Here is a 23281-nt window from a genome sequence, read left to right as displayed (position 1 = left end):
ACCCCTTAAATTGCTCCCGATGATGTGCTGGTCGGTGCCTTGCATGGTTTCCGTCGCCATCAGTGTATGAATGTGTGAATGTAATCAAATGCAATGCACTATCTATGTAAAGCACCTTGGATAAAGGCGCTATATAAATGCACCATTTACCATTTAACCATTTTCTATATAAAATGCACCATTTCCTTTGTTTTTTCCTGCTATTCCGGGTGTTGGCAGCCTTCCAGAGAGAGATCGCGGAGTGTGACCGGAGTGTGACCGCGGACGGAAATGGCGTCTCCTTTCACTCGGCTGGAAGAGGAGCTCAACTGCGTCGTGTGCTGCGACGTCTTCAAGGTATGGCAACCCATTTTGGGCGGAAACCCCTTTTGGTGTTAGCATTACGTTGTGCTTTAGCTATTGAAAAATAGCAGACCTACAAGCTCATAGCGCGCTAGGAGCTTGTAGGTCTGCTATTTTTGAAAATTCGAAGAACCACTGACATATATAGAAACATAGCTTTTTCAGAAAACTGTCAGGAAGTAGAAGACATTTTTAGAATCTGATCTCAGGTCAGAATGGTATAATAATGAAACTGTCAGGATGTAGAAGACACTTTTTATAGAATCTGATCTCAGGTCAGAATGGGTTAAGTTTCATTTATGTTTTATTTTTATTTATTTTTAGGTTTTTATGACCTCCAATTATTACACCCACACAACCGTAAACTTTGAACATGTAGTGGACTTTCTGCGGTCTCACGTTTTTCTCTGTGTGTTCTAAAGCTTTTTGAGCTGCAGTGAAAACAGGCCTCATCAGCAGTGACATCTGCTGGCAAATCACCATATTGTCATATATGGGATTTTTTTAGACTCTTGAGTCTTAACCCATTTTGGGGCGGGAACACCTGTTGGCGTTTTAAGCATTGTAGATCTGCTATTTTGGAAAAATCGTGAAAATGTGGCGCAAATCTCAGATGGTGGTCGGCGGGCCAATTTAATATATCTTTGGGGGTCTATGAACGACACAGAAAATTGTCAGGATGTAGAAGACACCTGTAGAATCTGATCTCAGGTCAGAATGGCTTAATGTCTCCATCCTTCTCATAGGACCCCGTGGTGCTGACCTGCAGCCACAGCTTCTGCAGAGGCTGTCTGCGTGAGTGGTGGACGGAGAGACCCGCAGAGGAGTGTCCCGTCTGCAAGAAGAGGACCAAGAGGTCCTCCGCGAAACGCCCGCCCACCAACCTGGTGCTGAAGAACCTGTGCGAGAAATACCTGGAGGAGAAACGCCAGAGCCAAGCGGCGGCGGCGTCATCGGCGGCCGCGACCTCGGAGGAGCTCGACCTCGTGTGCGCCGTGCACGGGGAAAAGCTCCGCCTCTTCTGCCGGGATGACGAGTGTCTGGCGTGTCTGGTGTGCCGGGACTCCGACAGGCACGCCGGGCACAGGTTCTCGCCCGTGGACGAGGCGTCGGGGCAGCTCAAGGAGACGGCGCGGGAATCGCTGAAGCCGCTGAGGCTGAAGCTGGAGGTCTTCCAGAGGGCGAAGGCGATATGTGACCGGACGGGAGATCACATCCTGCTGCAGGCGCAGAGCGCGGAGACACAGATCAAGGCGCAGTTTGAGGAGTTCCGGCGGTTCCTGAAGGACGAAGAGGGGGCCAGGATCTCCGCCCTGCGGCGGGAGGAGGCGGCCAAGAGCCGGACGGTGGCGGAGAGGGGGGCGGAGCTGGACGGGGAGGTGGCGTCTCTCTCGGACGCCATCAGCGCCGTGGAGGACCAGCTGAGGGCCGAGGTGGACCACGTCTCCTTCCTGAAGAACTACGGGACCATGATGGAGCGGGTCCGGCTCACCCGGCAGGTATCTAATAATATGGGCCCGTCACTATTTACTACACTAGCCCTTACCCGTTGTGAGACGGGCGCAGTACCCCCCACTAATAAATTCATTATTAATCATTAATGTGTCAAATCGAAAAAAGGGCTTCGTTAAGACCTCCATATTATTATGGTCAATGCCTGTGTGAAAAGTGGGAGCGATTGGTGCAGGCGGTGAGGAGATATGGCGGTGTTTCTGACACACAGACAGACACACACAGACAGACAGACAGACACACACACACATACAGACAGACAGACAGACACACACAGACACACACACAGACAGACATTGACTGAATTATAGTATGATTATCTTTTTATACTTTTAACTATTATAACCGTCAATAGTTTCCATGTTGGAAAAATATCCATACGTTTTAAAAAATAGCAGATCTACAACCTTACAACACGACACTTTGTGACGTGTTGTAAGCTTGTAGATCTGCTATTTTTCTTTCCAAAACATTTACCAAATGGCCTAAGGATAATGTGAGTGTCAAAGCAAACATTTAAATAGTTTGTATTAGCACGTGCATTCCATACATTGTGGCGCTCCGCGCCTGTAACACGTCAAGCAGACAAATGGACACTCCTACGTCACGTGCCCGGGCGCTACGAGAATTAATGAATGGAACGGGAGCGCGCTTGAGGAAGTGAGCTGTTGACACTGACAGCTGTCAACTCGGCCGCCCGCTGATCGTGTCCGTTTGTAGCCTACCTCTGGCTTGTGAGAGACAAACCGTGCATAGGTTGTAGCCAGCAGTGGGACTAGTCAACACAACACCATCCAAGAAGTGAGTGTAGTGATTTCCCCGACGGAGCGTGGCTGCTCTCCGACGCCCGGTTCTCGCTGGCGTCGCTGACAAGTGACAACACTCTGTGGATCACCCCGGATCGTAAGAGGAGGAAACGCTAACCGCGTCATCAACTGTCAGTAAGGGATTTAATACACAGCGCTCTGACCGGGAAATCACTACACTCACTTCTTGGATGGTGTTGTGTTGACTAGTCCCACTGCTGGCTGCAACCTATGCACGGGGTTTGTCTCTCACAAGCCAGAGGTAGGCTACAAACGGACACGATCAGCGGGCGGCCGAGTTGACAGCTGTCAGTGTCAACAGCTCACTTCCTCAAGCACGCTCCCGTTCCATTCATTCATTCTCGTCGCGCCCGGGCACGTGACGTAGGAGTGTCCATTTGTCTGAGTGACGTGCGTGCATGTGCGTGTGCGTAGGAGAGTGTTACAGGCGCGGAGCACCACAACATTCCATAGGGCTGGACCACACAGACATATGACATCATCAACTTGCGACAGGAGCAGTTCCTATTGAGTGAAAGATTCTCTATTTATGAAAGAAATAAAATATTTCAAGTGTTTTTAATTTTAGTTATAGAGGGCAAGTATAATGTTTTAACCCATTTTGACCTGAGATCAGATTCTAAAAATGTCTTCTACATCCTGACAGTTTTCTGAAAAAGCTATGTTTCTATGTCAGTCGTTCTTCGATTAAAAAAAAATAGCAGACCTACAAGCTCGTAGCGCACCACTTGGTGGCGCGCTATGAGCTTGTAGATCTGCTATTTTTCAATAGCTAAAGCATAGCATAATGCTAACACCAAAAGGGGTTTCCTGCCCCAAAATGGGTTAAATGCAAGAAGCACAATTCAATTGTTTAATCGGCAATGATCTGTGTGACCAATGAAATCGTGTCATCGACTTTCCGACAGCCCCACGCGGAACCGCAGGCGGTCTCGGAGCCGCTGATCGACGAGGCCCGACACCTGGGCAACCTGGCGTTCAGCGTGTGGGACAAGATGAAGGAGATGGTGTCCTACAGCCCCGTCACCCTGGACCCCAACACGGCCTACCCGGAGTTCGTCCCGTCCGACGACCTCACCGGCGTGAGGCTGGACGTCCTGAAGACGGGGCAGCGGCTCCCCGACAACCCGGTCCTGGGCTCCTCCTACAGGACACTGGAGGAGGAGCAGAATCTCAGGAGGAGGGCGGAGCTAGAGTCTGCTCAATGCAATCTGCAGCTGCAGGTGATGACCGATGAACATCAACATTGTCTGTTAATCTTTTAATTTCGGGTTGTGTGACAATTCTTTTTTTTAAGTTGAATTCCTCGCATGCACCTCGTAACTTGGTGTTTGTTTGTACTTGTATTGTAAAAAAAATTGATGAGCCAGGCGGGCAGCAAGTCTTCCTCCCAGTTCCCCCAGAGAGCCGGGGACGCCTCCAGGAGCACCCAGGGGGCCCAGTACAAATTCAACAAGGCTGTGTTGGTGTCCAAGACGGGAGGCTGCAGGGTGCTGGCCTACTGCGAGCCGCTCACCTGTCTTCTGGCCTCCCAGAAGTCTCCATCTGGTAAATATATATATATATCACTTTGAGATTTGCTTCAAATGTAAAGTGCGTTATAAATGAAGTGTATTATTATTACTAGAAGTTCGCAGGCCTTCGGCCCGCTCATCCTAGCGCCATGCGTTGGAAATGGGAAGAAGGCAATAGCGGAAGGGCGATTCTCAATACAGTTTTTTTTTTGTTTTTTTTACTTGGAAAAGCAAACATGGCAACCATGATGTATTCATATGTCCAGTTGCTTGGAAAGTGCAAACTTGGCAACCTGGCTGAGTGGCCCTATTGTTTGTTTTGCTTGTTTTTATTTCCGTCTAAAAGAAAGAATGGCAAGTGGCAATGTTTCTATATACCAAGTTGCTTGGATGTCGTAAATGTGGCACTCTAGCGGGAATAGTATACTGTAGTCCTCTGTACTGTACTGTACTGCTGTACTGTACTGGACTGGACTGTGGTTTACTGTGCTGTACACCACTGTACTGGACTGGACTGTGCTGTACTGTACTGTACACCACTGTACTGTACTGTACTGTATTCCACTGTACTGTACTGTACTGTATTCCACTGTACTGTACTGTATTGTACCGTACTGTATTACACTGTACTGTATTCCACTGTACTGTACTGTACTGTACTGCACTGTACCGTTCTGTATTCCACTGTACTGTACTGTACTGTACTGTACTGTACTGTACTCCACTGTACTGTACTGTACTCCACTGTACTGTACTATACTCCACTGGACTGGACTCCACTGTGCTGTACTGTACTGTACTGTACTCCACTGTGATGTACTGTGCTGTGCTGGACTGGACTGGACTCTGCTGTACTGTACTGTACTCCACTGTACTGGACTGTGCTGTACTGTACTGTACCCCACTGTACTGTACTGTACCGTACTGTACTGTACTGTACTGTTCTCTTCTCCTCTGTTCTGCTCTCTTCTCTACTGTACTGTACTGTACTGTAGGGTTCGGTACCATAATGTACCGTACTGGACCGTGCTGTATCATACTGAGCTTTGCCATACTGTACTGTACTGTACTGTAGCATACTGTGCTGTATGTGTGTGTGCACGTGCATGTGTGTGTGTGTGTGTGTGTGTGTGTGTGTGTGCAGTGGAAAGGGGAGGTGCCGGGGAATGAGAAAGTTGTGATGTAATTTGCATCACAGCAAAATGTTGTGCAATAACAGTGTGTGTGACAAAAGTAATATTTGTACAGTAAATATGACGTGCGTGGATGCAATGTAGTGCAGCTAGATTCTGGGAGCATGCAGATTTTATTTTGCATGGAGAGATGTGTGCTAACATTGTGGTTTGGTAGGAGAAGGAGCACGGATAAACGGCCATGTGCTTGTGTGTCTATTAGGGTAGAAGGAATATTATTATTATGTGTAGGGGTGCACGGTTTTGAAATTATGACCGATATCCGATCTCTGATTAGGGTCATATCTGCCGATTCTGACCGATTGCGATATTATACAGAGGACCACAATGGAAACAAGCCTAGGCCCTAGGGGGGCTTGGCCCAAAGCCTGTTAATAAAGTATTCAATCAATCAATAAATAGCATATAGCCTACTCTTTTCCAAGAGTCTGTTTTCACAACTGAATGAGACGAGTACACAAATTATATGATTTGGCTTTTGTTCTAGACAAGAGGTACTATAGACACTTTTGATTTATATTAAATTTAATGGTGATTTTCTTTTTACATTTTTCATTTAAAAACATTTTTGCTGGTGAAAACCAATTAAATAATCTGTATTATTTTGGGACCGTTCCGATTATGGCATTTTTATGGCTGATTCTGATTATTCTACAGATTAATTGTGCATCCCTAGTTATGTGGTATGCAGCCAATGTGCTCCCGTGCGCAGATGCGCTCTCTGAAAAAGAGTATTTTAGACAAGGTATGGACCTGACAACTAAATATTCACAAAATAAGGTCTATAGCGACATGTACATACTATATACCGTATGAAACAGAAGACTCTCTGCTTTCATAAGAAAAAACTAATACTGTAATAATAATAAAAATCACACCCCTGTGAAGTGAGCAGTGCAATGTTGCACTGCTCACTTCACAACATTGCACTACTCAATGTTAGTGCAATATAGCAATATAGTGCAATAATAGTTCTTCAGGTCCATGCATTCTCTGAAATCCTCTTTGAAAAAGAGTATTTTAGACAAGGTATGGACCTGACAACTAAATATTCACAAAATAAGGCCTATAGCGACATGTACATACTATAGACATATCTGATCATTGTCTCAGTAACAGGGGGGGCAACAAAAGTCTTGATCAGTGTAGGCTACCTTCCACCGATCATTTCAGAACGATAGTATAACGGTGAGATGCGTTAGTGGTTGACATGTCTGGACATGTTAGGGCAAAGAACCACAAGAGCGATAAGCGAATGGAAAAGAGCTTCATCCACTCGAGAGAGACGCTAATCCCGGCTGTGACGGCGAAAAAAAGACAGTTGATCATATCTATCTCCTATACTGCTTCTCCTATGGCGGTCCTTCGAGAATACGTCATTCGTTTCGCAAACGTTATGAAATGGCGATCGACCGTTGCAGATTATTCTTGGTTTATATACGGGCAGAGGGCTATCTTTTTCCGAGAATGAGAGTACGAGGCGGCGGTGCAAGGCAGTTGCCGTTGGAGGCACAGTGGATGGGGAACTGAAACTGCAATGCGATCCGAGACGAAGAGACTCCCCCTACATTGCTGCCTCGGGAGAAACCATGTAGAAACAGGAGGGGAGGGGAATCGAGTGTATTCACACACACTAGAGTATGGGTACCTCCATTTTAGATCCCCTGATATCTGCGTTGGTCTATGCCGTGCAGGCCGACGAGGCCGCCTCCAGTACGTCGTAATGGATACGGCATGCCCGCATAGACCAGACCTCTTTTCAGGAGGGGGGGGCTTTTAACTCCCGGATCACATACCGGACCTTTGTAGAGCCGATCGGTGTTACTTTCTATGTTGTCCGGGCGCGTATAAATATGAAGTACAGTAATCATAAAAAAAAACCATAAAACGTATAGATACGTTTTGCGCATACAGCGTTCGAGATTAATAAAGCGTATGGATACGTTTCCAGCAGTTGATGTGTTAATATTTTACCAATTTGTAATGTAATTAAATACCAAACCTGCAACTTTATTTTTCAAAATATCGTTCCAGCCAGTTTAATTCCCTTTGCCCGGTAAAGCCTCTTTCAGTTCAACAGTGAAGTGCACCATTTCAATACAAGACAGGCAAATCCTTTACATCTCCCAAAGTTCTGTACTGGACTGTGTCAGTTCTCCATCAGATACAGGGGGCCCAGCTATGGAACAGCTGTACAGTGATCTCATAAAATTCTACTTCATTAAATCATTTCAAACATAAGCATAACCTATTTAATTGGCCAGATCACTTAATTATATGTTTTTGTATTATCTCTTATTTTTATATACTGCAATTGTGTATCTTGGAAATTCTATATTGTTTACAAACGTGTTCTGGATGTTTTATTGTGTCTTGCATTGTGACTTAGATAGAGGCCTCGTATAAGCTCCTTGGGCTTTTTTTATACTGTGCTAAATAAATATAAATTAGATTCAAGCCCATACTTTGTGCTGTGATGGAACGGTCTTGACGTCGACATGAAACGTCAAATTACAATGAAAACGATCTATTTAGTCCGATTTCTTTTAAATCCTCCCTCCCTCCAGGTCCAGGCTGCGGGGTGACGAAGATCAGCACAGTGGACATGATGGCCATCCAGTACGTTCCCATCCACGCCAAGCAGATCCGAGGCCTGGCCTTACAAAGACAGACCGAGAGCCTGATGCTGTCTGCGTCGCTGGACAACACGGTCAAACTGACCAGGTACACACGACACACAGCCTGATGCTGTCTGCGTCGCTGGGCAACACGGTCAAACTGACCAGGGGCCTTTTTCACGAAACTTGGATTAGAGATTAAACCGGGATTTAAACACATATCCTGCCTTAATATATCCTGGATCAACGATTAAACGGTTTTATGAAAGCCGGTTAATCTTGCCAGATTAATTTAACCAGTTAACCTGGATATGTTGAGGCTTGATTCGGTTTCATGAAAGTGATGCTACATTAGTTACCATGGAAACTAATGCTTTGGACTTAGCCTGCTCCGGACCAGGCTAACAGCCAGGTTTAACCTAATCCTGATGTCTTTACTGTTCATTAAGCAGTCAAACTGATCACAAACCAATGATGTTTTCCAGAATTATGTTGCCTTATTTGTATCGGTCTGCATTAAAGGACAAATTTAAGCACTATATCAAATCAAATAACCAAAATATATAGGCTGCACAACATCATGACAGCTTGTGAGCTTGTAGATCAGCTGCTTTTGGTGAATGTTCCCCAGAATAGGTCGCTGTCGTGCAAGTGCACGGTTAAGAAGAATTATTAATATTATATTATATTATGTTAATATCTTTTTTTTGTTGAAAAAGTATAGACCACAAAATATTACCATCACTCATTGTTTTACAACATATTACCATTGTAACGTTTCACCCACTATTGAACCCATGACCCACAGTTCACCAGTCTGGCCCCTGTCTGGACAACAACCCCCTTCCCCAAAGGTAGCTCCCTCAGAGGAGGGAGTTATGGCCAAATATCACAATGCGACAATATCATTATACTTACAATATTAAGAATTCTGTTTTAAGTTAATAGTAGTGGTAAAATGTAAACTATATTTTTGGGGTAGTTAATCATTCAGTCTATCCACTATTGAGAGTATGTTCTCTCTTTAATTACAGCAGCAGTATTTATTTTAGAAGCTTAAGTCCTTGTATCAGTAAGTCTTGAATAGATTAGTAAAGATACTGAGATATACAGAAGGGGGCAGTAATGCAACTATTAAGGATGCAAACTGCCATAATACCCCATGAAGAAGAAGGATCAGTAAATCTGTGTTCTACAGAATGGGTCTCGAGACAAAAAGCCAGGCTGTCTATTCAGCCAGGCTTGCTGATCCCGGCTCGCCAAATCCGCCAATTCTGAGCCTCGCTTGGCTTTTCGTGAAACAGGCCCAGGGGCCTGTTTCACAAACTTGGATTAACTAATCCAGGATTTAGGCCAAAGCCAGGCTTTTTAAATCCTGATCTTTACAGCCTGGTTTATTCCGTTCCACTAAAGCCAAGCGAGGCTCAGAATTGGTGGATTTGGCGAGCCGGGATCAGCAAGCCTGGCTTAATAGACAGTCTGGCTTTTTGTCTATAGACCCCTTATGTGGATCACAGATTTACTGATCCTTCTTCTTCATGGGGTATTAAGACAGTTTGCATCCTTAATAGTTGCATTACAGCCCCCTTCTGTATATCTCATTATTTTTACTAATCTATTCAAGACTTACTGATATGACTTAAGCTTCTAAAATAAATACTGCTGCTGTAATTAAAGAGAGAACATACTCTCAATAGTGGATAGACTGAATGATTAACTACCCCAAAAATATAGTTTACATTTTACCACTAATATTAACTTAATATTAATATTAATATTATAATATTGTAAGCATAATGACATTGTCGCATTGTGATATTTGGCCATAACTCCCTCCTCTGAGGGAGCTACCTTTGGGGAAGGGGGTTGTTGTCCAGACAGGGCCGGGTCATGGGTTCATGTAGCATGCCAAAGTTTGTGCTATTGCCATTGAGAATGCATTGGGCGTTTAAGTTAAATAACTCAGAAACTACAAAACATTTCAAAGTAAAAAGTTCCAGCATGTGTCTCCACAGTAAGCTGAATTTTACAAAGTGTGAATGGAGTTTCTAGGTGAAAGTGCTTTTTTTAAGTGCCACTATCTGCCTATAAATGTCTCAAATTTGAAAGCACTATATTTCTAAAACTATGAAACATTTAAAAGATTCCTTTTCAGGCACACATGTCCACCATAGGATGAACCTAAATAGGTTTGAATGGGGTTTCTAGGTGTAAGTATGTAGGACTAGTAGTGGGTGAAACGTTGCAATGGTAATATGTTGTAAAACAATGAGTAATGGTAATATTTAGTGGTTTTCACTTTTACAAAAATAAATAAATAATAATATAATATAATATAATAATTCTTCTTAACCGTGCACTTGCACGACAGCAAACCTATTCATGGGGAACATTCACCAAAAGCAGCTGATCTACAAGCTCACAAGCTGTCATGATGTTGTGCAGCCTATATATTTTGGTTATTTGATTTTATATAGTGCTTAAATTAGTCCTTTAATGCAGACCGATACAAATAAGGCAACATAAACCCATAATAATTGAATAAATCTGGAAAACATCATTGGTTTGTGATCAGTTTGACTGCTTAATGAACAGTAAAGACATCAGGATTAGGTTAAACCTGGCTGTTAGCCTGGTCCGGAGCAGGCTAAGTCCAAAGCATTAGTTTCCATGGTAACTTATGTAGCATCACTTTCATGAAACCGAAGTTTCATTCTTGAAGTGGCTTGCACCTTTGATTCTAGTTTAGAGGAAGCCTTTATGACCAAAGTCATTAAGTACTAGCCTGGCTAAAGCCAGACTAATATCACACACCAATTTTGCCAATGGCTTATTCTGCCAATGGCTTATAGCCTGGCTTATTAGCCAGGCTAATTAAGTACCAGCCGCTCCTCCAGACCATCATAGAGCTAGGCTATAGGTGCAAATTACTTGTGTTTATATTCGGCAGCCTAGTGTGTGTGTGTGTGTGTGTGTGTGTGTGTGTGTGTGTGTGTGTGTGTGTGTGTGTGAGAGACTATTGTAACGTGATTGTATACATACAGTGCATGTTACTGTATACTGTATACTTTTATATTTATCAACAGCGTCTCTTGCTCTGCACTATAGGCTAGACTAGATTGTATAGGATGTATGCATCTGTATTAACCAGCTCAGTGGCCTTGTGGTTTGAGTGTCCACCATGAGACTGTAACTGGGTCGCGGTTCGATCCCCGGCCGGGTCATACGAAAAGCACTCAAGCATCAAGGGCTGGATGAGGATAAATCCCTGCGACTTACTGGCGTCATGTCCAGGGTGTACTTGTACATCATGTCCATGGGGTGTACTTGTACATCATGTCCATGGGGTGTACTTGTACATCATGTCCATGGGGTGTACTTGTACATCATGTCCATGGGGTGTACTTGTACATCATGTCCATGGGGTGTACTTGTACATCATGTCCATGGGGTGTACTTGTACATCAAGCTGCCTCACGCCACAGAAACACAGGATAGGCTCCTCCCCTATGGGCCTCATGGCTCAGCAAGGCTTACTTACAGTATGCATCTGCATTACTTATACTGTAATTTTTGAAAGTGTATTTATTGTGTTGTTATTCTGCCGTATCTATCTACTGTAGCTCCTTTATCTGTAAGGTTACTAACATGCTACTGCTGTGTTGGCTCTGGCTGCCACAGCAGACCGAATCAATAAAGGTATCTTTATCTATCTATTGATCTGTCGTGTGTGTGTGTGTGTGTGTGTGTGTGTGTGTGTGTGTGTGTGTGTGTGTGTGTGTGTGTGTGTGTGTGTGTGTGCAGTTTGATGTCCAACATGGTGGTGCATACGTGCAACACGGGCGAGCCCGTGTGGAGCTGCTGCTGGTCTCTGGACAACAGCAACTACCTTTACGCCGGTCTGCTCAGCGGAGACGTGCTCGTCTACGACATCAGAGACACCAGCACGCACGTGCACCAGCTGCAACCGCCGCGCTCCAGGTAAGTTAGTTAGTTTAACTAACTTAATATGTTATTAATATTAACACCAGCACGCACCAGCTGCAACCGCCACCGCCAACCCATTCTGGACGGGAACCCCTTTCGGGGTTTTTTAGCATAATGCTATGCTTTAGCTGTTGTAAAATAGCAGATCTACAAGCTCATAGCGTGGAGCTTGTAGATCTGCTATTTTTTTTAAATGTCTTTTTAAAATGTCTTTCTTTCTTTTCTTATCGAAACCATTATTTATTCAGCATTTGAGCCACGGACCACCATTTGATTACAGTCATTTACATGATGACATGTTTAGCTATAATTTAACTCTTGAGAGCGTAAAATGAAACCAAAATGTGGTTTTATATTACGGTATCAAGAGTTACAGATGCAATAAGGGTCCATTTGGTTAACAACCCTCCATAATTTAACTGGGGAACACCTGGAACCCCCTCAAGGACCACTGGTTGAGAACCACTGCATTAGAGCAATTGAGTTTTATTTTTGACTGCCACCAAAGACTCCAGCTAGTCCCTTTACTGTCGCCTCGGACGCATGCGTCTTTTATTTTGAAAACCTTCACTTTCACGTCCTAAAACAATCAGGAAGCAAAATCGCCTATAACTAATCTAACAGACTTTTATCAGAAGCGAGGTATCGCCGATTTAGTATTGAGCCCCTAACATCCAAAATTCTGAACTATACCTCAAATCGGTGAAAATTTGATATTTAGTCAGTATCAGCTATACATTTGGAATAAATGAATGAATGACTGAGTTTGAACTGACTCCACATCATGGAATATTTGTTACTTGAATAAGCTATGTTAAAAAGTTTGCAAAGTGTCCCATCTACCGTTTTTATGCAAATGAGTGCCTCCATTATCAAAATAATCGATTTTCACTATCTCAGCCAATATTGCACTTAAATGAACAAATAAGGTGTCTAGACCTATGTTTTGAGGGTCAAGGATCTCAGTTATTATATTACCTATTCTTAAAGTGACCACATGTGCCCGTGGCATGCTGGTGTAAAAATCTGTGCCGCAATAAAGTCACATCTATACCAAGTAAGAGATACCAATATTGCATATAACATCTAGACAAGTGCTGTGTTTTTAAGCAAGCGTTATAATTTAGAATATACTGTAGCATAACATCACAAACTAAAAACATCCTTAGTATGAACAATAGTATACGGCAGTATTATACACACTAGGCTATAGAATGGCCTGCAATATGCAGTACAAATTTCAAACAGTCACACAATCCTGTAACAGTATTCCATCCTATTCCTGTACACATTCAAACACACTCAAACACTCTACAAATGTAAGCAACATGTACAAACAGTGACCACCCTAGCCTGCACCATAAAGAACAAAATGCACAGTCGCATGAATCAGTCATCGTGTTCTTAGAACTCATCAGTCTTCTTTGTCTGCTAGTCCATGGTCTCCAATGACAAGGATTTCCAACCATCTCTGCCCTTCATATGGTTTTGGTTTTTCCACAATGGCTTCATCAGCTACATCAGCTATCTGGCAACACGATGGTTCTCTTCAGAGCAGAGTAGCATGCAGGAAGACGAGCCAGGTCAACTTTAGATTGAAATGTGTTACCCCCATAGTTACCCCAAGTTACCCCCGGCCCATAACCCTTACGGTTCCATTTGTACATTCAGAGTTGCACACCCGTAAGGGGCCCTGGATATCAACAGCTCAGTGGCCTTGTGGTCAGAGCATTTGCCTTGAGCCTGGGAGGTCGGGGTTCGATCCCCGGCCGGGTCATACCAAAGACTCCCTGCTTGGTACTCAGCATCAAGTGTTGGATTGGGGTAAGTCCCTGCTACACTAGCGTCATGTCCACTGTCCAGGGGGTGTACTTGTACATCAAGCTGCCTCCTACTACAGAAACAGGAGATTGGCTCCTGCCCTATGGGCCTCATGGCTCCGTAAGGCTTACAGGTCCATTTGGTTCCATTTTGTACACTCTAGAGCGGCACCCGTAAGAGGCCCTGGATATCATCAACAGCTCAGTGGCCTTGTACTTAGAGCGTCCACCCTGAGACTGGATGGTCAGGGATTTGAACCCCAGCTGGGTAATATCAAAGGGTCCCTGCGACATACTAGTCATGCCAGGGAGTGTACTTGTTAGGTTCCTGCCCTATGGGCCACATGGCTTGGCTAGAGCTATTTGAATTGTGAGTCTTCAGTGAAAGGGCAGATGACAAACTCATTTCTAAATCTAAAGTTGACCTGGCTCGTCTTCCTCTGCTCTGAAGAGAACCACCGTGTTGCCTTATACAAGCGAGCTAACGAAGCTTTTTTGGAAAAACCAAAACCCTATGATGAAGGGCAGGGGTGGTTGAAACTAACGAGTTTTTTTAATCCAGTGTGTCCTGCGGTGCAGTCCTACCAACCTCATTGGTTGATCTCCTTGACACTGTCTGGAGAGCATGGACAAGAAGCCGGCGAGATAGAGGAACTGATTTAATCAACACTGATTTGTACACCAGCATGCCACCGGCACATGTGGTCACTTTGAGAATAGTTTCACTGAGATCCGTGACCCTCAAAACATAGGTCTAGACACCTTATTTGTTCATTTAAGTGCAATATTGGCTGAGATATAGTGAAAATCGATTATTTTGATAATGGAGAAAAGGTTTGGGAACCCCTGCTATAGATGATGTGAAAATGAACGAGTGCTCTGAAATCAGTTTTGTTCTCAGGACAGGTACAATACCAAATTGAATTTGGATTGTGGTCGATTTTTCTCCCCGCTGTGGCCCAGTAGAACGGTGTGGGACGTACAGTACAGTACAGTACAGCTCACATTGTTTCTCCTCCCAGGTCCCAGTAGAACAGTGTGGGACGTACAGTACAGTACAGTACAGTACAGTACAGCTCATGTTTCTACTCCAAGGTCCCAATAGAACGGTGTGGGACATGCAGTACAGTACAGTACAGTACAGTACAGTACAGTACAGCTCATGTTTCTCCAAGGTCCCAATAGAACGGTGTGGGACAGTACAGTACAGTACAGCTCACATTGTTTCTCCTCCCAGGTCCCAGTAGAACAGTACAGTACAGTACAGCTCACATTGTTTCTCCTCCCAGGTCCCAGTAGAACAGTACAGTACAGTACAGTACAGTACAGTACAGTAATGCACAGCTCACATTGTTTCTCCTCCCAGGTCCCAGTAGAACAGTACAGTACAGTACAGTACAGTAATGCACAGCTCACGTTGTTTCTCCTCCCAGGTGCCCGGTGTCGTCTCTGTGCTACGTGCCCAGGGCCGCCTCCAGCAGCTTCCCCTGCGGGGGGCTCATCGTGGGCACCCTGGAGGGGGCCTACTTCTGGGAGCAGGTGGACGGGACCACCTACAAGCCCCACATCCTGCCCCTGGAGACCAGCAGTTGCACCGACATCCAGGTGGACACGGAGAGCCGCCACTGTCTGGTCACGTACCGGCCAGGTGAGAGAGACTGTCTGGTGGTCCCACACCGTGTACAAAGGGTGTCCCTGCTTTAGGCTATAAGGGTAAGAGTGGCGCGATTTCATACAAAGTCAATGCAAAGACGAACGGGCACGGTGGGAACGAAGCAAACGGCCGCCTGGTATCTTCGCCCCGGCTGGAAAACTCCAACTGAAGCAACCTTCGCGTCCCCACACGAATCCAAGCATGCGACCCCGGAAATGTTTTTGGCTGGTTTAATCCATCCAGTTCCAACTGACAAAACTAAACCCTTTGCAAAGACATATAGGAACTAGTTTTGCTACTCATAAATGATATGTATTGGTCCATTTGGTTACACTGCCAAAGTTAAATAACGGTGTCCAAGCATGGCGATATAGTAGAGGCAGCCGGCGGTACCCCCCCCCCCCCCCTCTGGGCGGTAGCAGCAAGGGGGGGGGGGGGGGGGTGCAGGCCCGGCCCAATCTCGCCTCAGGGCTCGTGGAACACTCTAACCGCCACTGACGGTGTCTACAGCCAATCGGCGCACAACACTAGCAAAGGGACCTTTTTTCTTATCACCGCTGACTGACGACCAAAGTCAAGCGATTGAAGCGACTCGAAACAAAGGTTCAGGTTCAGGTTTGAACGCACCTCATGTTTTCTTTGCGTTTCGTCCTGAGCATGGCTAATTGTCAGCATGTTGACATCTGTGGCAATCTCTTCACTGTTTGTCAAGGCTTCACACCTCATTATACAAAGGATGTTTCAAATAGCAGTTTATTATAAAGAAGGGAAATCTTTTCGCTACACTATGTAACGGAGGGTAAATGAAATGTCGCCACTCGCCACATGTCATGGTGATGTTCTCTTCCTCCTGGCCTGGAATCAGTAAAAAGAAACTGTTTATTTGTTAGAAATGGTGTCCCCTTGAGTTCTTGTTAGGTACTACAGTTATGCACAGAGTCTGTTGATACAGCGCCTGGGGAGCAGTAGTCGGGGGTCAGGTGTCTTGCTCGGGGGCACTTAGAGGGTTGAACCCTGTGACCTTCTGAATCCCATGTCGTCTCTCTAGCAGCTGAGATACAGCCGCCCCGTGTATGCCTGTAGTAACAATCAGCTTTAACCAATTTAGACCAGTGAGACCAGATTCTACAAATGGCTTCTAAATCAGTTTTCTGGAAAAAAAACTATGTTTCTATGTCAGTGTTTCTCAAACATTTTCATGTCAAGGACCCCCAAAATGTTTGAAAATATGTTGTTCCAGGGACCCCCCAGAAGCAAATATTTGAGTAAAATATGTTCGCTGGGATATATATTCAAGCTACAAGCTTGTACCACGGCATTCTATGAGGTTGTAGATCTGCTGTTTTTCAAGAGCTAAAGTTTAAAATAACGGTTCAAATGGTTAAACACAGGGCCTTTCTGTGTGGAGTGTGCATGTTCTCCCCGTGTCTCCTAGGGTAGGTAGTAGGTACCCTTACAAAAAACATGCAGTAATCCATTACACGGCGCAATCCTCCTTCATTTTTGCCTCTTTCCAACTCTCTCTTTCTCTCTCCTGCACCCCAGGGCGCTCCAACCCGGTGCAGCGCAGCGTACTGATGGAGCTGAGCAGGACGCCCCAGCGGGACGCGGTGGCCCAGGAGCCCGGCTGCTGCTCCTGCAAGCCGCTCCGGACCTTCAGCGCCGGATCCTCCTGCAGGCTGCTCACCAAGAACGCTGTGTTCGGCAGCCCCACCGGACAGGGCGCCACGCTGGTGTGTGTCGGAGACGAGGCCAGCAACTCCACCATGGTGAGAAGAACACTCCCGTTAACACGCCCTTTAAAAGCAGGTGCTCCAAAGAAACATTGATCAAAAGCAAAAAGAGGGCTTTGCACACTGTAGCTCCCTGTCTGTGACTTATTGTGGCATCCACCTCATAAAAGTGACGTTTTGAGCACATTGCTCTTCCTCTGACGTGAGGCTTAAGTCTGAAGGAGAAACGTCCCTTCTATGAGGTGGAGGCCACAATAAAGTCATAGACGGGGAGCAAACAAGTATTTTGCTTTTGATCAATATATAGAGCAATTTAAAGGACAAGGGGTTGAATTGAAAGCTTGTGAACAGGCAGGACTTCTGATGGGCTCCATCCATGAAGAGGCCTGGTCCATGGTCACACTCGGCAGTCAATTGGGGTTAATAATAATAATAATAATACATTTTATTTGTAAGGCGCCTTTCAGGGCACTCAAGGTCGCCGTACAGTTTAAAAACAGTACAAAAACACAGTTAAAAGCAGAACAAAACACAGCTTGCAGCAGAAGACACAGGTCACGCAGAGTCATAGGCCTGCCTAAACAGGTGGGTTTTGAGGTGAGTTTGGAAAATGGTGATAGAGTCCATGTTTCTGATGTCAGGGGGGAGGAAGTTATTAGAGGTCCACACAGAGGTCCACGGAACTGCGAAGTGGAGGACGAAAAGAGATGTTGGGTTACTGGCAGGCCTTACTGGAGCCTATAGTGTATATTACAAGCACTGCTGGGAGACAAACCCACACAAACAATGTACGACTATGGTATTTAGCAGACACAAAACACAGGTGCAGGTTTTGGCAGGAGGTTCCCCTTACTCAGTTCTCACCCTTATGCCTTTGTCGGGTGAGCGAGTACTGAAGACAAGTCTAGCTATAGGCTTTGTCGTAGAGAAAGGTTTTTAACCTAGTCTTGAATGTGCAGAGCGTGTCAGCCCCACGGACTGAAGCCGGGAGAAGGATCCACAGCTGAGGTGCCTGGGACCTAAACGCCCTGCCTCCTGTTTTGATATTTTTGGGACAGTAAGCATTTTTACATACTGTAAACGAGTTCTTTGAGATATTGTGGTGCCTGACCATTGAGAGCTTTGTAGGTGAGGAGAAGAATGTTGAACTCTATTCTGTTTTTAACCGGTAGCCAGTGTAGAGAGGCCAGTGAAGGAGTGGCCTCTTCTTCTGGTACCTGTCAGCACACGCGCCGCAGCATTTTGAACTAGCTGTAGGCTTTTCAGAGACTTACTTGGGCAGCCTGATAATAGCGATAATAGTACGGAGAGGAGGTTATTATCTGCTGCAGTCAGGAGGTCATTTGCGACTCTCAGCAATGCCGTCTCAGTGCTATGGTTAGCTCTGAAACCTGACTGAAAGCCTTCGAATAAATTGTTGTTATGTAGAAAGTCACATAACTGTTTGGCGACTGCTTTCTTGAGGATTTTGGAGAGAAATGGAAGGTTTGATATGGGTCTATAGTTAGCTAGAATGCCTGAATCAAGAGTAGGCTTTTTGAGGAGAGGTTTGATTACAGCTACCTTGAAGGATTGTGGCACGTAGCCTGTCACCAGGGACATATTGATCATATTGAGCAGGGATGTACCAACCGGGGGCAGGACCTAGTCGAAACTGGATCCAGGGGACATGTCGTTGATTTTGAGGAAGTTATCATTGAAGTGAAATCAGAGAGCTCGATTGGGGAGAAACTGTCCATATATATATTTGGGTGTGCGGCCATCTCTGTGCGGCCATCTCTCTCATGAAATCGTTACTATTGAGAGTTGTAGGGATACGTGAAGTGTCAAAAAGGAACTTGGGGTTACTTTTGTTGTCCTCTATTAGGGGTGAATAATAGGTGGCTCTGGCATTGTCGAGGGCCTTTTTGTATATTTTGAGGCTAGACTATACATGATTCTTTCTGTTTTGTTGAGCGCCATTTTTTTCAAATTTGTGAGACGTTCGCTTGAGATTTCTAGTTTCCGAGTTGTACCATGGGGCTAGCCTTTGTTGCTTTATTACCTTCCTTTTCTGGGGAGTGACAGAGTCAAGTGTAATTTAAAATGAGTATTTGACACTATCAACAAGAAGGACTATAGGTGTGGTGGTCTTCTATTTTGTTGAAATATACCGAGTTGATGGCTGATTTATTTACAGCGCTCTCGGATATACTTCTGCCAAGGACATTTTTGTCCAGTGGTGTATAATCGATCAATTGAAGGTTATCAGATAATGGTCAGAGAGGTCACGATTTTGTGAGAAAACTGTGAGGTGCTCTATTGTAATACCATAGACCAGAATGAGGTCAAGGGTATGGTTGAGAATGTGGGTAGGTTTATCTACACACTGAGAGAAACCGATTGAATCAATCAATGAGATGAACGCTCTATTTAGGCTATCAGTTCCTATGTCCGCGTGAATATTTAGATCACCAATTAAGATGATTTTATTAGACTCAAGGACTAGACTTGATAAAAAGTCAGAGAACTCAGATATAAATAGTGTGTAGGCGCCGGGAGGGCGGTACACTGTGATGAACATTAGGGGCTGTATTGATTTCCAGCTTGGGTGTGAAAGGTTGAGAATCAAGCTTTCAAATGATTTGTAGGTGGCTTTGGTTCTAGGACTAATTGTTAGGCTTGAATTGAAGATGGCAGCCACTCCACCTCCAATTTTACCATTGTCTCTGGGGATATGGGCATTGGTGTGACTTGGTGGGGTGGCTGTATTTAAACTGACATATTCTTGCTCACCCAGCCACGTTTCAGTCAGACAAAATAAGCAAAATGACGTAACGGGCTTACCGTCTGCGAAAGGGGTTCGATGTCGCAGCCTTGTGGGAACAATTGTTTAGGAAACTGCTAGTGTGGTGGTCTCCTTTCAACCTGTTTCACAAATCACATAGTATGTCTTGGCCATAGCCTACACATTATTTCATTCGTGTGAGATTTTTTTCTGTTTTGCTTCAATCCCTGTACTCTCTTCTAGGTGTGGGATGCAGGGAGTGGTGCTCTCCTTCAGAAGCTACCCGCTGACCAGCCGGTGTTGGACATCAGCCCCTTCGTTGTCAATGGAGACCACTACCTCGCCTCTCTCACAGAGAAGACGGTCAATATATATAAATGGGAGTGAACACTAGTGGAACGTCATCAATCTGAGCGACACCACTGCACGGGAGGTTTACCCATCGTTTTCTCCGGTATCAATCTAACCATTGATTATAAGAAGAGAGAAAAAAAGTGGTTGTTTGCGGGGGAAGGGGCTCGGATCAATCTAAATGCACTTTTAAAACACTCCTTAAGAATAGAAAGGGGATGGTAGTTGAGGAGATTCAGGTGGGGTGTTAGGGTTATGTTATGTTTTTGGTTTTCTCTTAAGTTATTATTATTTTATTTTTTTTACTGTGGGCTGGATTCCCAATTGGGGTGATGCATATTGTAGGTATTGAAAGCTGTCCCATGGGTTAGTAAATGCAAACCTACAAAGCCAAGTCACGTGTTATATTTCGTCATATGACCATGGCGCTAGACAAAAATCACACTTTTTCTTTTGGGTGTGGAGGGGGCGGTCAAAAACGCTTGTTGAAAGCGTTTTTGCGTGAAGAAGTATAAATTAAGCTTTATTTTTTATTACATTCATTCATTTAACCTTACTTGAATTTTTGGTTTGCCTAATCCATAGCCAAACTTTGTGATGATTCTTTGAAAGAATTACATTGTGTCTTAAATATTACTTTCTCGTTCTTGTTTTGCTTGTTTATGTAAGATGTTCTCCAAACTGAGTTAAAAAATAAAAAAGCAATGCCCATTATCTAGTCATGGGTAGGGGTTGAAAAATTCTCTTCAATATATAACCAAATTTACCATGAGAGAATACTCGGTTTGACATTCATGACAGAAATGTTCTTTATTATTATTTTCAGATTTTTCTCGCATGTTTGGTGGTGCAAAAAGCCAAAAACATTTTCTATTAGAAAAAAACTTGCCTGCTTTAAACATTAACATTGTTGATGCTTTTAAAGGTTTGTTTTTGTGAATAATTTGAAAGATATAATTCCAAAGTGTTTATTATAGACATCTTCCTCTTGCTGCTATTAAGCTTTTCTTTTTCTAGTCTAGACACAAAGATTATGTTGCCTTATTGTGATTCACTTGAGTGTGCTGCTATGTTATGACATTTTGAAAATGTAACGTTCTCCTTGCTTTTCTGCCTTGTGCGTACTGGAGGGCAAGTAAGAGGTTTGGTCTGGGACTAGAAGCACTTGTGTCCGCAGTCCTTTTTTGAATAGCATGTTTATTCTCAATTATTGTCTGTTATATTCCTATTATCTGATATTCTTGCTGCTTCCTGTGTTGTTTGTGTACCTCGGGTTCCTTGGACAGAAAGAGCGAGATTCCATCTTGCATTACCTCATCATAACTGGGCAGTTTTTGTTTTTTTTCTTCTTCTGGGGGGCGGGGGGTGGGGTTCATCTCTTGACTCTGAATTTGTTGGACGGGTTACGTTAATTTCCTGGACGAGAGGCATGATGGTACCTCTTTGAATCCACTAAACAAATTCAAGTGATCACTCATTGGTGACTACCGGTATTCTACAAATTTGTTTTCCCATGTCTCATTTGGTGCTAAATCAGAGAAGGTGACGGTATAGTTTGTATTTCAAAGACAGAAAACATCTATATTATTGGTTTTCTTTTCCTATAGAATGTCCCCCTTCTTTCTTTTGAATTTGACATTTTTAAGATGAGTGCCTTGGACTAAGTGAAGCATTTTTCCCCCCTTTCTTTTCATTCTTTTTTTTTTACCATTTTTTTTGTGAGGTACTTATTTCAGTCCACATTTTAGTCACCAGAAGTAAGTTGTTCATTATTGTTCATGTGTCGAGAGGATGTGGGACTGCCAGTTGTTTTTATGCCACACTCCCTTTTCTACCACCACAATGAATCACATAATGTACCTCAGACATGTCTGATCCAAAATAACTTCATTGTGTTCAATAAATTGGCTAAAGATCTTTGTGTGGCATTTTCCTTCTCTACAGTAAATAACCTTAAAACCCATTTAGACCTGAGGACGATTCTTAAATGTCTTCTAAATCCATGGACCCTCCCATGAAGCAAATATTTGAGTTAAAAACGTTCGCTCTGAAAGAATATATATTCAAAGATTTGCGCCACATTTTCACGATTAAAAAAAAATAGCAGACCTACAAGTTCATAGTGCGGCACGGTGCTATGAGCTTGTAGATCTGCTATTTTTCAACAGCTAAAGCATAACGTAATGCTTAAAACACCAAAAGGGGTTCCCCCCCAAAAAATGGGTTAATAATGACCACCGCTTGCTGTGTGTGTCCAGGCACAGCGGCTTGCCTGCATGCCAGGCATGGTGAGCCTCGCAGAACAAATTTCAACATCACATTTTATGTGACCTGTGACTAGTAGTTTGTGTTAAAGTAACACAAAAGCTCTATAATCACCTTTTAAAACGTGGTGTTATATTGACTATCAAAGTCAAACATTCTAGTATCATGATCCCTTCTTTGACATTATGGTTTTATGCAAATCCATGTCATTCCTGCAGTAATATACTACATGTCTGGAAATAAAACACTGCACTGCAGCTGACCTGAGCTTTGCTCAATGTTCTCCCTGAAATAAACACTAGTGATAAGGGAAGATTAGCAACATGTCTGGCCAATCGGTTGGTCTGTTCACACAAATTCTATTAAACTGAATGAAATGGTTTTACATGACTTACATGACTAAGATTTTCTTAGTGATGTAGTGTTCTCTGTAGTGGAACTTATGACTAATTAATAGCAGTGTTATGATGGTATCAGTAGCCAGAGACTGCAGCTATAGTACTTGATGTGTGAATCACTGCATTGCCACATTGTCTTTTGAGATTATATGGAATCTCCCACAGGATAATTCACAATGTATGGGTGGTAATGAAAGAAGTCAATTTGCAGTACTTGCCCACCAGGGGGAGACAAGCGAACATGATAGCTTTTAAAGCCATTTACATTATAATAAAAGTAAAATAGTTTATGTGTATAAT

General features: G+C 44.0%; 1 protein-coding gene and 1 long non-coding RNA gene across 2 annotated transcripts in view; both read left to right on the top strand.

The window, feature by feature from the left end:
- The window catches only part of LOC310853603, a 762466-nt gene that overhangs the window by 584215 nt on the left and 154970 nt on the right, over nucleotides 1–23281 (top strand). The gene's annotated exons all lie outside the window — the stretch shown is intronic.
- Nucleotides 271–20354, top strand: LOC310853547 (E3 ubiquitin-protein ligase rfwd3.S-like; the record flags this gene model as incomplete). Its single annotated transcript, XM_083757928.1, has 9 exons — nucleotides 271–336; nucleotides 1089–1841; nucleotides 3590–3904; nucleotides 4052–4229; nucleotides 7956–8112; nucleotides 11811–11987; nucleotides 15247–15461; nucleotides 17013–17236; nucleotides 20211–20354. 9 exons carry the CDS (start codon nucleotides 271–273, stop codon nucleotides 20352–20354), a joined length of 2229 nt encoding a protein of 742 aa, XP_083614054.1.

Source organism: Protomyctophum parallelum (assembly GCF_964188405.1).
Source record: "Protomyctophum parallelum genome assembly, chromosome: 22".
NCBI classification, from domain to species: Eukaryota; Metazoa; Chordata; class Actinopteri; order Myctophiformes; family Myctophidae; genus Protomyctophum; species Protomyctophum parallelum.
This window is presented reverse-complemented; position numbering and strand designations above follow the sequence as displayed.